Here is a 12,595-nt window from a genome sequence, read left to right as displayed (position 1 = left end):
AAAGTAATAACTATTTGAGGGTATCGCTCAGGATAAATACACCCAAATGCACTACGAAGGTAAATATTCATATAAACTGAGTTTACCTCTCTGGAGACCTCTCCACCTGACTTTGTACGCGCCATGCTTTGGATATCTCCAAAGACCATCCACAGAGAATTATTCCGTAAAACTTCCCGGGGAACATCACCGTATCCCTTCCTTTTCAGTATGCTCCATCCGAATGATGTGAATAAAATTCGGTATATTTTCAATTAAAAGTGCATGTATTTGCTGGTTCATAGATTGTGGGTCCTGCCAAGAGATGTTCACAGAACAACTAAATATATTTGCGCTTGCATACGAAAACAATAATGAAATACTCGTACCGCAGCAACATGTCATAGAACGGTTTTTCTTTCTAACGGCAAAAGGATTAAAGAAAATTCTATTTTTAATTTAAACGTTTCTACTAGCTCTAGCAACTGCCGCAATATTATCGGAGGAAGCAGTCTTGACTGGACAGCAAAAACAACAACAACAACAGCGACGGCAGCTCCGATTGGGATTCAACTCGGGTCAGACGCTTTGTGATGAAGACTTTCCGGTGGATCCTTTCCGGAGGCAACAACGTTTGGAGCAGCAGGTCTGCCTACTCGACGCCAGAGCCAACTATGCTGATGGCGTCGGTGGAACAATGGAAAATTTTCCGCTGGCTTTGCGTGATGTTGACAGGCATATTAAGCTGGTGCTTTCCAAGCGGAAAGTGGAACGGGAAATGCTAGGAGGTAAGTTTAATTGTTGTGGTTGTGCTGATAGAAGTTTGTTTGTGATGTACGGATCAGGTTGGTTGTTTTTGCTTTGCTGAAAATAAAACGGTGTCAATTAGAAGATGATGAATGCGAGGGGATAGACATCAGAGAGTTGTACTCATATGTCTCTTTTTATGGTTCAAGTACAACATGATGCTCAAGTGTAGTATCAAAATCGATTTAGACTAATTATGATCAAATGTATTGCTAATTTCCAGGACATGAAGCAGTCTCAGGGAGGTATTTTAGCACCATATTATTTTCACATTTTTCGATAGATCCTTTTAGTTTCCATAATCACTCACAGGTTAAAAAAACAATGAGTTCAGCAAACTAATGAATGAGTAAACAGTGATATGTATAAGAAATGTCTCATCTCACTGTTACGTGGATTATTTCTTTTTTATGCGAGGAAGATTGAGGTCATTTTATCATAAGGATACTTGGTTCCCAAGCTATTTTACATAAACTAAGCACATAAAATTATCACAATATTTGAGGAAAACGACTTATTCGACAGTTATGCCACTTGAAAACTAAACCTGGCTAGAAACTGCAGTGGACCTGACAGGAGCAAATTATCAAGATGGTGCGGGGAAGAAGGCCATAATGTAAAATACTGAGATGTTCGATCTGTGCAAACGAGGATGGCAACAACCATTACGGGAGGCCCACGATGTGTGGACTTCAAACAGGCGACTGCAACGAAGGCACAGCGAAGGAAACGCAATTCAACCTCAACAACCAATCTGTAGTGGAGTTTAAGCGCGATGCAGCTATCATCTCGGAGCCGTACTGTATCCCGGTCACTGATGGAAACCGGATGTCAGATAACGCAAAATCAGCGGAGATTCGGAGGGCTGAAAGATATCCATTTCAGGAAGTGAAATGCGCAGATGAAGGACTTGTAATTTCCAAAACCGAGGAAGTCTTCTTCAGCAGCTGCTACGCACCTTCGTGGTGGACAATCGATCGATTTAAAGAAATGCTTGATAAGTTGACAGAAGAGCTTATCGATCGGAGACCAGTCGCTTTAGCCGGCGATTTCACCCATTGAGCAGCGGTTGGGGCAACCGCTTCATCAACTCAAGGGGGAGTAGTTTATCTAAGGTCGTTGCAAAGCTGAACGTAGATGATGCAACCAACCAGTACCTACCGTCGGGAAGGCAGAGAATCAGTTATTAATGTTATCTTTTGGAGCCCCGGGCTGGCAAGAAATTTCAATTAGAGAGTATGCGAGGGGTACACCAATAGAGAGCACCATGCGATGGGTACACTATCGGAAGTAATTGACAGTAGAAGGTGCATGTGACCCAATCAAACGAGCGGAGGAAGAAAACAACTATTCTTTGTTGAAGCGTTAAGGCGTGAGTGCAATCACCTGTACTTCAGTGCAGATGAAGTGATAACGGCATTAGCAAGAGCGTGCGATGCAACCATGCCAAGAGGGTAAACCAAGGTACAGTTGACGTCCAGCCTTCTGGTGGAATTCGTCGATTGCTGACTGAGCCCGGAGGAAGATGCAGAGAGCTCATAACATCGTTGAAAGAGCAATCAACTATAAGCGTATAAGGCGGCAGGAGCCGCACTTAACAGGGAAATCATAGTCAATAAGAAAACCTGTCTAGAGGAGTTTTACCGCAACGCCAATTCAAATCATTGGGGCAGCACCTATAGAGTTACCAAGGCGGAGATAAGTGAATCCGCAGTACCACCGGATAGGTGTTCGTAGAAGCTGAGAGTCATCGTTGAAGCGGTATTTCCACAGCATGAGCCGACAGCCTGGCCGCCCACGCGGTGCGAGGCTCAGTATGACTACGTAGAAGAAGCTCGGGTAACTAACGAGGAGCTCATAGTGGTAGCCAAAGCCTTGAGAACCAAGAAGGTTCCGGGAGCAGACGCAACCTTCAACGTGCTTCCGAAAACAGCAATCCTACCGAACCTGGATATATTGAGGACCGCGTTACAAAACTGTATCGACGATTGGTAACTTCCCCGACATCTGGAAGCGAAAAACTGGTAACTGATCTACGAAACTGACGCCGGAAACAGAAGAGTAACCGTAACAGCTGCCGTTACACAGGGTTCCATATTTGATCCAACTTTTTGAAATGCCATGTACAATGAAGTGCTGAAGCTGGGTAGCGTAAGGATTGTCTGTTTTGTGGACTTTGTGGTTCTCCTAGAGATCGGCGAATCACTAGAGGAAGTCCCGGAAGTACTCGCCACGGAAGCGATAGATGCTGTGAAAGACTGAATTCGCGAGAAAAAGCTGGCGTCAGCTCACCACAAAGCCGAGATAGTGTTGATAAGCAACCGAAAGGCAGTGCAACAGCCGAGAATTTCGATCGGAGAGTGTATCATCGACTCAAAGCGGGAAGTTAGACAACTGGAAATGATGCTGGGCGATCGACTCAGCTTCAATAGCTACATCGACCTCGCATGCAGGAAGGTCATAAAAGTGATTTCGACACTATTTCGAATAGTGCCCAACAATTCGGTGATCAGCAGCAGTAAAAAGTGGCTACTGATGAGCGTCTCCACATCGATGCAAAGATACTCAGGACCTTCATGGGTGACGGCACTGTAGACGAGAAGAAACAGATCTCGCCTATCAAACTACCTCGTCGGAGGCAGCCTACGTGACAGCTGGAACGATTCCCATAAACCTTCCACTCGAAGGAGTTATCGAGTGTTATAGGGATCGTGGCACGAGAGTAGTCCATAAACGAGTCCGAGCTGATACCTTAAGCAAGTGGCAATCAATGGGATAGTGCTGGAAACGGTAGATGGACCCATCGACTAATTCCATTCCGCGTGCGCTGATACAGAGGAAACACCTGAACACGTGGTCTTCGAATACCTGCGTTTCGAGCGCGAGCAAAACGAAATAAGAGCCCTTGTCTGAGGATATCATCATGAAGAATATTGTCCAAATAATGTGCGCGACCGAAGAAAAATTGGACGCGGTGAACAGAACAGTCGTTCAGATAATTTCATCGTTGCGACGAAGATGGCGAGAGGGACGATGAAGAGCAACGTAGCGGTATAGGGTTTCGGGTCATCGAGGTACCGATGAAACGGAAGTCATACTTCAACTGGAATCGTCGAATCGATCTTGGCACTGGACAAGTCAGTCTGCTAGAGAGAGATAAAAGAGACCAGCGGGTGCGTCCGGAGTAGGCTAGATCCATGGCCGGGGACTAGACTGATCGGACGTATCGCCGAAAGATGGTCGGGGCACCTGAGAATCGCAACCGGAATCGCAGGACTGACCTCGGCACCTAACTGACCAGCATCGAGAAAACGATCTAGAGAGAACTTTCGAAGTCGGAAAATGTTTTCATCGGAGTAGGCTAGGCCCAACGAATCACAAGACCGACCTCGGCATCTGCCCGCGTAGCATCGATTTCGGATGATCTTCCACTGCCGGGGAACTCTTGGTCGGAGTAGAAAAGATACACCGTCGGGGACTAATCCGAGTGAATCGTCGGGGCCCCTGTGAAACGCAATCCTCCCAGAATCGTTGGATAGACCCCGACATTCTGCCGGACTGCATCGAAGCAAGAATAACGCTTCCGTCAACGATTTCGGGAGCTCCATCGTCGGGGACTACACCGAGTAGCACTGAATGTGACAAGCCACCAGTATAGAGTCGTTTAGGCACAAGTGAGCCGGATGCCATTCAGCACCCCTCCAACCGGAATCGCTGGATCGACCACGGCATCCAACTGGTCAACGTAGAGAGGACCGCATATAAAATATCATGCTGTACAAGACTGATATGGTGGATATATTCGGGGGGATCAGGCGAATGTCGGACTCCTTGGTGGAAGCTAGAGGAGTTGGATGCAGAGTTAACTTTTCTGTTCAGAGTCACTGTGGCACACGATGGACGAAATCGGTAGTACGTCTAACTTCTGAACGTGTGCTGGGTCGGCGTAAAAGCTTTACCGCCAAGTAAAAAAACACAAGCACACACACAAGAGCTCCATCGGAATCGTTAAACTGACCTCGGTACCTAGCTGGTTGTTTGGAGTAGACTAGGTTCATCGTAAGGGACAAGACCGAGTTGTTCGCGAACAAGTCGAGTGCTGTATGGCTCATCGAAGACGTGGCACGAGAAGGGGGCCAAAGGGCTTAAAGGAGTTGCAGTGCTAAATGGCGCCGGACAGTGTGCCAAAGTGCTAAAGAAGTTGTGGTGCTGTAGCCAAAGAAAAATCGGTATCAGGAGAACTTCTTTCGCCGGAGAACTTTCCGTTGGCGTAAGCTAGATTCATTGCCGGGGACTAGACTTAATACACTGCGACGAGACACCACAGGTCGCAAGTTGTAGGGGCACCAGCGACCCGGACGCTCTACTCCGCCCTAGTTCAACGAGAATGTGGTACTAAATGGTACAAGGGAGCCGAAGGGCTCAGTAAATTAGTCAGTCTGAAGTTTGCCGCCCAGATTGTACTCGTAGGGGAAGAGCATTAATTCTAGACCCACTCTGAATTTGTCACGTTATGTGGATGGTCGAAAACTGATGCTGTGTCGAGGTAAAGTGCTGTAATTCCATTGAAAGAACCAACTATTAAGAAGTTGGATTGGAGTGTGTGCTGTACATATGAAAAAAAAACCTCTCATCGAAATGATGCCGTAAGGTAGTGCAGGAGAGGAATCAGGTTCCGTACAAGAGTAGTTGTTTTAGCGGATCGTGTGGCTGCAAACCCGTTCCCTAATTTGTTGGTTTTTCTGCATTTGTTTTTGAACATTTTTTTAACTCTATAAAAAATGAAGCTCGTTACTAAATCGTTGGGAGCGAAGCGAACATAAGAGCCCTGTCGCAGAAAGCCTTATTCGAGTGCAAGGGTCTAGACGAGATAATGACCGTAGAAGAAGTGAGGGGAGCACTGATCGAGTAGTGCACACTAGATATACCGGCGACAATCCGGATTTGGAAATCGCATGACGGTACTCAAACGGCGGCGATTCGACTACCGGTGGTCGTTGCAAACAAGCTGGTAGACTCCGGTAAGACAAAGGTCGAATGGTCGGTATGCTCGCTTAGAGCCGATTTCTTCACCCTCGCTTAACGTTTAAGCCAGGTTTAAACGTACTGGTGAACCTGGTTTAAAAGTTAAGCGAGGGGTGAAGAAATCGGTCCTTAGAGTCGCTCCGCGAGTTGCCAAGTCGGTCATCAGGCGAGGAACTGCAAGGACCCAGACAGATCTGCACATCGTATAAAATGCGAAGGAAAGGGACACGATGCTAGATACTGGACGAAGCCAATGTGCATGATCTGCAAATCAGAGGACGGTAACGACCACACCATGGACACTGCACAGCAGCTGTTGTGGCAGTCGACAAAAGAAACGAAGTAAGACGTTGCAATTATTGCAGAGCCCTATCGTGTTCCTCCCGATAACGGTAGCTGGGTGGTAGATAGAGCAGGGATGATAACAATCCAAATGTTAGGCGGTTTCCCTGTGGTGGATAGCACACACAAAGGCTTAATGATCACCAGGATCAACGGCGTATTCTTCTGTAGCTGCTCCCGCACGATGGATACAAGAGAAGTACAATCAGATGCTGGAGGCACTAACCGAGTCGTTAGTCGGACGAACGCTGGTTGTTATAGGAGGAGATGCTTGGGCCTTGGGTTGTGGTAGCGCAAGTAGCAAATAAAAAACATGGACCTTTTTGTGGAAACACTTCGCGCTGACAGCCTCACTCCAATTCCGAATGCCGATGAGCTGTCGGAAACAGTAGCGAGGGTATGTGATGTAACAATGTCGAACAAAATGGAGCCGAGGAACTACCGGCGTACGCCGTATTGGTGGAACGAAAGGCTCAGCATCCTTCGGGCTGCCTGCCTAACAGCCAGTCAGGGAAGAGTGGTAGATAATACTCCGGGCGGCCAGGGCCGCTTTTAAAAGCGAGATAGTGCTAAGCAAGTCCATCTGCTATAAGGAACTGTGCAGAGAAGTAGACGCTAACTCCGGAGGCAATGCTTACCGTCGCGTTTTGACCAGGCTCAAAGGTCCAACGACGTCAGTCGAAATGTGCACTGACAAAATGAGGCTACACCGGACGTCGATGTAGACGGTGGAAATGCGGGTTACAATCAAGTCTCCCACGATGAGCTCCTCATAGTGGCACAAGGACTGAAAGCGAAGAAAGCTTCCGGACCGGATGATATCCCCAATGTTGCACTGACGACCGCGATCCAAGCGTTTTCGGACATGTTCAAGATAGTCCTACAGAAATGTCTGAACGATGGCTACTTCCTGGAGGATGGAAGATCCAGAAGCTGGTGTTACTGCCAAAACCAGGGAAGCCACCAGGAGATCCAGCATCGTATCGGCCTACATTCCAGTTGGATACTGTTGGTAAACTTCTGGAAAGAGTCATCCTCAACAGGCTGACAGACTACGCTGAAAGTGAGAACAGACTATCGCAAAGGCAGTTCGGCTTCCGGCAAGGGATATCGACGGTGGACGCCTTCCACACAGTCATCGCGAGCGCGGAGAAAGCATCGGAACAAAACAGAAGGGGTAATCGCTACTGCGCTGTTGTGACGATCGACGTGAACAACGCGTTCAACAGTGCCAGCTGCGGAACGATCACCGTAGCGCTGCACAGAATGCGGGTTCCGGGCTATCTGTGCAAGGATCTGGAAAGTCACTTTCAGAACCGAGTGCTGTTCTACGAAACGAACTTGGGGAAGAGGTCGATTAGGGTCACGTTGGGAGTACTTGAGGGCTCCATACTTGGAACTGCCCAGGGTAGTTCAGCTCGTCAGCTTTCTGACGATGACCGGCTAGGTGGAGGTGGAGATGTTGACGGCAGACTCGAGCAAATGAGAAGTCCATAATGCCCCCATGATCATGGTCCAAATTCACCCCCACGAGCATGGTGTTTTGATAGTGTTTTAAATGGGTTCAACCCATGAAAATACCATCACCATGGTCCGGACGATCCCATTTAAAAACCATATTCTGGTGTATTAACGGGATTTTGAGACCATTTTGCGGTGTTTTGATGGCTGTAAATTTGGCACGGACCATGTTCATGGAATTTTTATGGGATTGTATGGTGTTGAAACCCATGAGAATTTGCTCGTGGAGACAATAGGCATCGTGGAAATCTGGATGGCTGACGTCAAGTTGCAGCTGCCTCACCACAACACGGAGGTAGTGGTGGTCAGCAACCGTAGAAAAAATCCAGCGTGTCGTGATCAGCGTCAATTTCATCGATGCGTGCGCTAAAACACCTGGGTGGGATGGTCGACAAGGACAGCTAATGCATAGGCAAGGTTAATGGCGAATAACGGAGGCGCAAGACGACTTCTGGTGGGTGTTTCATCCTCAATATTGAAGTATGGTGTACCGAACTGGTCTGCTGCGTTGAACTCAAAGCGGAACTGGACGAAGTTGACTAGCACGTTTTGCCTAACGGCTGTTCGTGTCGCGAGTGTGTACAGAACGATTTTGTCGGAGGCGGTATGCGTAATCTGCATCACTTTGGCTGAGGACGTTGAAGTGGAGAACTGCACGAAATGCAAGGAGACTGGTCAGAGCGAACTCGTTGACTAAGTGGCAGCAAGAGTGGGACTACGCTGAGAGAAGAAGTTGGACCTACCGACTTATCCCAAATGTGTCCGTGTGGGTGCATATGAAGCATGGCGCGGTGAACTTCCACTTGAGGCAGTTTTTGTCCGGGCATGGATGCTACCTGCATCTGTTTGGACATGCGTCGCTACCCTTTTTTCCGAAGTGCGTGAATGTGCAAGAGACACCGAAATACGTAGTCTTGGAATGCCTTAGATTCGAATAAGTTCGAAGGGGTATGCCTGGTGTGATAGTTGACAATATCGTCGAAGAGATGTGCCACGATGAGCGTATCTGGAATCTTGGCACCAGAGTGGTTACGAGTATATTCCTCGAACTGTAGAGAAAGTGGCGAAGGGACGAACAAAGTAGCGCCTAGAAAGCCACCGTGAAACCACATATCGGGTTTCGGGAGAAATTTCGCCGCCGGGGAACTGTCCGTCTGTGCAGACTAGGTCCACCGTCGGGGATCAATTGACTAGTACACGACGTAGCACAGGGTTCAAATCGTTGGGGCGCCAGTGAAATAGGCGTCAGGCTTCACCGGATCGACCTCGACATTCTACTGGGTAGCTAGTGAGTAGGCTAGATCAGGACGAAGCGGGAAACTAAATGGCTCACGGAAACAAACATCGGTATCGGGAGAAATCTACCGCCGAGGAATTCACTGCCGTGGACAATCCGACTATATCGTAACCAAAATGGAAGCTAATTCGCTCACGAAACAGACATCGGTACAGGGAGAAATTCCGCTACCATGGGACTCTCAGTCGGAGTAGGGTAGCCCACCGGCGGATAATATCCGAGTAGCTCTCAATAAAGCTGGGAGCTTAATGCCTCAAGGAAGCGGATATCGGCGTTGGGAGAAACCTGTATGACTCACGGAAAAAGAGCTACATGTCTCATGGAATCAGCATCTAAACGGCACATTGGGACAAAAGCCAAATGGTGACGTAATAGATGGAGACAAGAAGCAATAGAACAGTCGAGAGTTAAATCAATGCTCAAATGTCGAGCCATTTCATGGACCAACCAAGGCTCCTAGATTGAGCAGAAGAAAAAGGTGTGACGAAAGCACAACGAGGGTCCCCCACGAAGTGATGTCAGTCCCACACTGTACCAATAAACTGTAGGCCAGGCGAAGCTATTTTAACCTTACTATAAAAAACACCAACATACACACTCGATATTTACGAGAATTTTTTTTTCAGTGGAATCCAAAAATGTTCATTAAATTTGTTCAAACATAACATAAAACAGATTTCAAGACATTTGAAGATTTTATTTTTTATTTTTGCCAATAGGCGTGCAATTTGCAAATAATAACCCGGAGAAATTATCTCATTATGCTGTTAGGCTCTTGTATTAAAAATAATTTACTTGAGTGGAAAATTACACAGCTTGTAGAGCAGTTTTAAAATTTGTGTTACTTTATGCAACAGGTACTGTAACTTACTTATTGTTTTACATTAAATTCTACGACATACGTCGAGTTCCATTTCGGATTATGAATATCTTTAGTGTTAAACGAAACATCTAATCACATTGCTAGGTGGTTTTAAAATTTCTTTGGTGAAACTACTCTTTGTGGTTTCAAACCGGTTTCATTTATGTAATATTCCTAAAACAATTTCACATTTTTCTTACTTCTAGATCAGTTCCATGAAATCTCCTATTCTGTCAACGGGTTCAGTTTCATCTTTCCCTCGGTCCTGATGCTACCGAACCTTGCGAACAGCGAGCTAAAACCACATCTATGCAGCAACAGTAGTGGCCACCGACAGGTGCCAAGAAAGTGTCACCAACAGGCGGACGAACAGTGCGAATGTGTTCACGTTGAGCATATCGAAGCAGGTCATCGAGTGGAATTGGTTTTAATTAACGAAGGTATGTAGTTACAAAACACACGGTGCAAATTGTTGTTAAACTAAGCTTAAATGGGATTTTGATTTGGTTTTGAATACATTACCTATTGTTGGCAAAACTTTTCAACGCGTTATGTTTAGGTCAAAGATTATTCACTATTCGGGTTTTCTAGGCATCAGCACAAATGTAAAACTTTAATTTAGCATTAATTAGGCGCCACTATTTTAATATATTGTCAGTCTACTAGGAAAGGTCAAAGTCCGGAACACGATGTCGGCAGATGATGTAAATATCCTGCCAGCTTCTCGCACTGACGACGGTATCTTTTCAAAAAAAATCTTGCACCTGTCGTCAAAATGTTACACTGACTGTCAGCACCATCAAAATCCTATTTTATCTATAATAAAATTTCTCATCTACTTCACCCAGATCAGGACTCGGACCATTCCTATCATCTGCACGGACATCGGTTCTTTCTACTTGCGGCGACTCGATGTGATAAAGGTTGCGCGAGAAAGGTAAGAATTTCATCTCTTACCAACAGACTGCCTCCATTTGACCAATGTGTATTGGCTATAATATATGTGCATTGCTATTCTGGTTGCGCTATCCTTTCAGTTGGATACGATTCGAAGAAATTTCGACCGTCCGCTACAACGAGACACGATTAAAATTGCTAGAAGCTCGCTGGTGGTGCTGCGGTTCATTGCCGGCAATGCTGGGCTGTGGATGCTCCGAGACTTGGGCGCCCAGCCGGGTTGGTCTCGGGGACTTGATGTGTTGCTCAGCGTGGGCGGTGCAATCGATTTTCCGGAGAATTTTCCTAGCTGCAGGAATTTCATAGGACCAAAGTATTTTCTAATTTAAAATATATTGCTGAAAATGAGCTTTACGTTGCGTTTTAGTTTGGGTACCGGCATCGAGTTTACACAAATGGCTGTTTCGAAATTAGTCAAAGGTTTGTATTATTTTGATGACACGTAATTTTTTGATTCAATAAATTAATCAGAGTAGTCTTCCAATAGCTCCGATGGAAACGATTAAATCTAATGATCGATATTTTGTCACTGTCGTGTAGATAAGTATAGAAACAATAGAAATCGATTTCAAAGGCGGTTCTGTCTGGCGAACCTCAAACAAAGCAGAGCATTTGTTTGAGGAGTAAATGAACATTCTGTTGAACATCAGTTAAGAAATCTACAGAAACCGTCCCCCAGCAAAGATGGCATTGAACATTTCAGTTCAAGTTTCAATTTATTTTGATCAATTGATTTTTTTAAGCAACAAATATACAAAGCTCAGATGAGACTGGACCGTAGCGACAAACAGAACGCGATTGCCAACAAATCTATGTCTCACATAGGTTCTGTGAATGGGGTAAAATTAGTTAGATTTTCATCACATTTTGGACTGCAAACGGAGTAGTGCGGATAACATCCGGTCTACTACCGAGTATTCCAGTTGAAGCTGCCAGTATCGATGCCGGAGTCCCCGTCCTTATGGTCCAAATCTACCCCCACTGTATGATGTTTTGATAGTTCGAAATGGGTCCAACCCATGCAAACACCATCACAATGATCCGGAATATCCCATATGAAATCCATATTCTGTTATATTTACTGGTTTTTGAGATCATTTTTTGGTGTTTGATGGTTATGAAATTTGGCGCGGATCATATTTTATTTTATAGGGTAGTACGGTGCTTCAACCTATGAGAATTTACTCGGGGTACTACCACGTCACTGGGAAGCAGTCAGGTCGGCCTTCAGATGGGCACTAAGCTTCCTGGAGAGAACTTCGGGCGACGAATGCCCCCTTCTCACCACTGCTACCAACCTGCCCCTGCACCGCAAGCAACGACCTTCCACCCATCGCTTGTTCACACCGGGTGAAATCGCGGGCCTGGTACGACCCTGATACAACATCGACGACAGCTTTGTTCACACGATAAAAGTCGACGGCCACCCCAGTAACATACTGGTTAAGTACAGACATCACACTCAAATCTTCACTGACAGCTCCAAAACTGATAACGGTTTAGGAGCGGGGATCTGTAGCTTGCCCGATCAGAATGAAATAACAAGTTTATAACAGAATGCAATTGTCGCAACATACTGTGTTATAAATTTGGTCTCGTTAGTAGTTAAAATAACAGAAAATTATAACAAGTTACAGAGCGAGATATAGTTTTGAAATCTTTTTGTTATGTGTTTCTGATCGGGTGGGCAGCGGGCGTTCCTTTCTGCTCAATTTTCTCGACGGAAGCGGCCGCCATTGTGGTGCCAATAAAGGGCTAACACGAAATTATTGCGACGCATTCAACAGGGCATAACTTTTTTACCA

The 12,595-nt window shown here is 46.0% G+C and overlaps 1 protein-coding gene across 1 annotated transcript in view; it reads left to right on the top strand.

The window, feature by feature from the left end:
* LOC131690982 (uncharacterized) overlaps positions 1 to 11,124 on the top strand; it is a 38,117-nt gene extending 26,993 nt beyond the window's left edge. The window contains exons 5-8 of the mRNA XM_058977096.1: positions 456 to 767; positions 10,040 to 10,273; positions 10,682 to 10,770; positions 10,871 to 11,124. Of these exons, the coding sequence (XP_058833079.1) occupies positions 456 to 767; positions 10,040 to 10,273; positions 10,682 to 10,770; positions 10,871 to 11,119 (884 nt within the window). The 3' untranslated portion in view covers positions 11,120 to 11,124. The remainder of the gene's footprint in view (positions 1 to 455; positions 768 to 10,039; positions 10,274 to 10,681; positions 10,771 to 10,870) is intronic.
* The last annotated feature ends 1,471 nt before the right edge of the window (positions 11,125 to 12,595 follow it).

Source organism: Topomyia yanbarensis, chromosome 3 (genome assembly GCF_030247195.1).
Source record: "Topomyia yanbarensis strain Yona2022 chromosome 3, ASM3024719v1, whole genome shotgun sequence".
NCBI lineage: Eukaryota > Metazoa > Arthropoda > Insecta > Diptera > Culicidae > Topomyia > Topomyia yanbarensis.
Note: the sequence above shows the minus strand (reverse complement) of the source record. Positions and strands in the feature narration are given on the sequence as shown.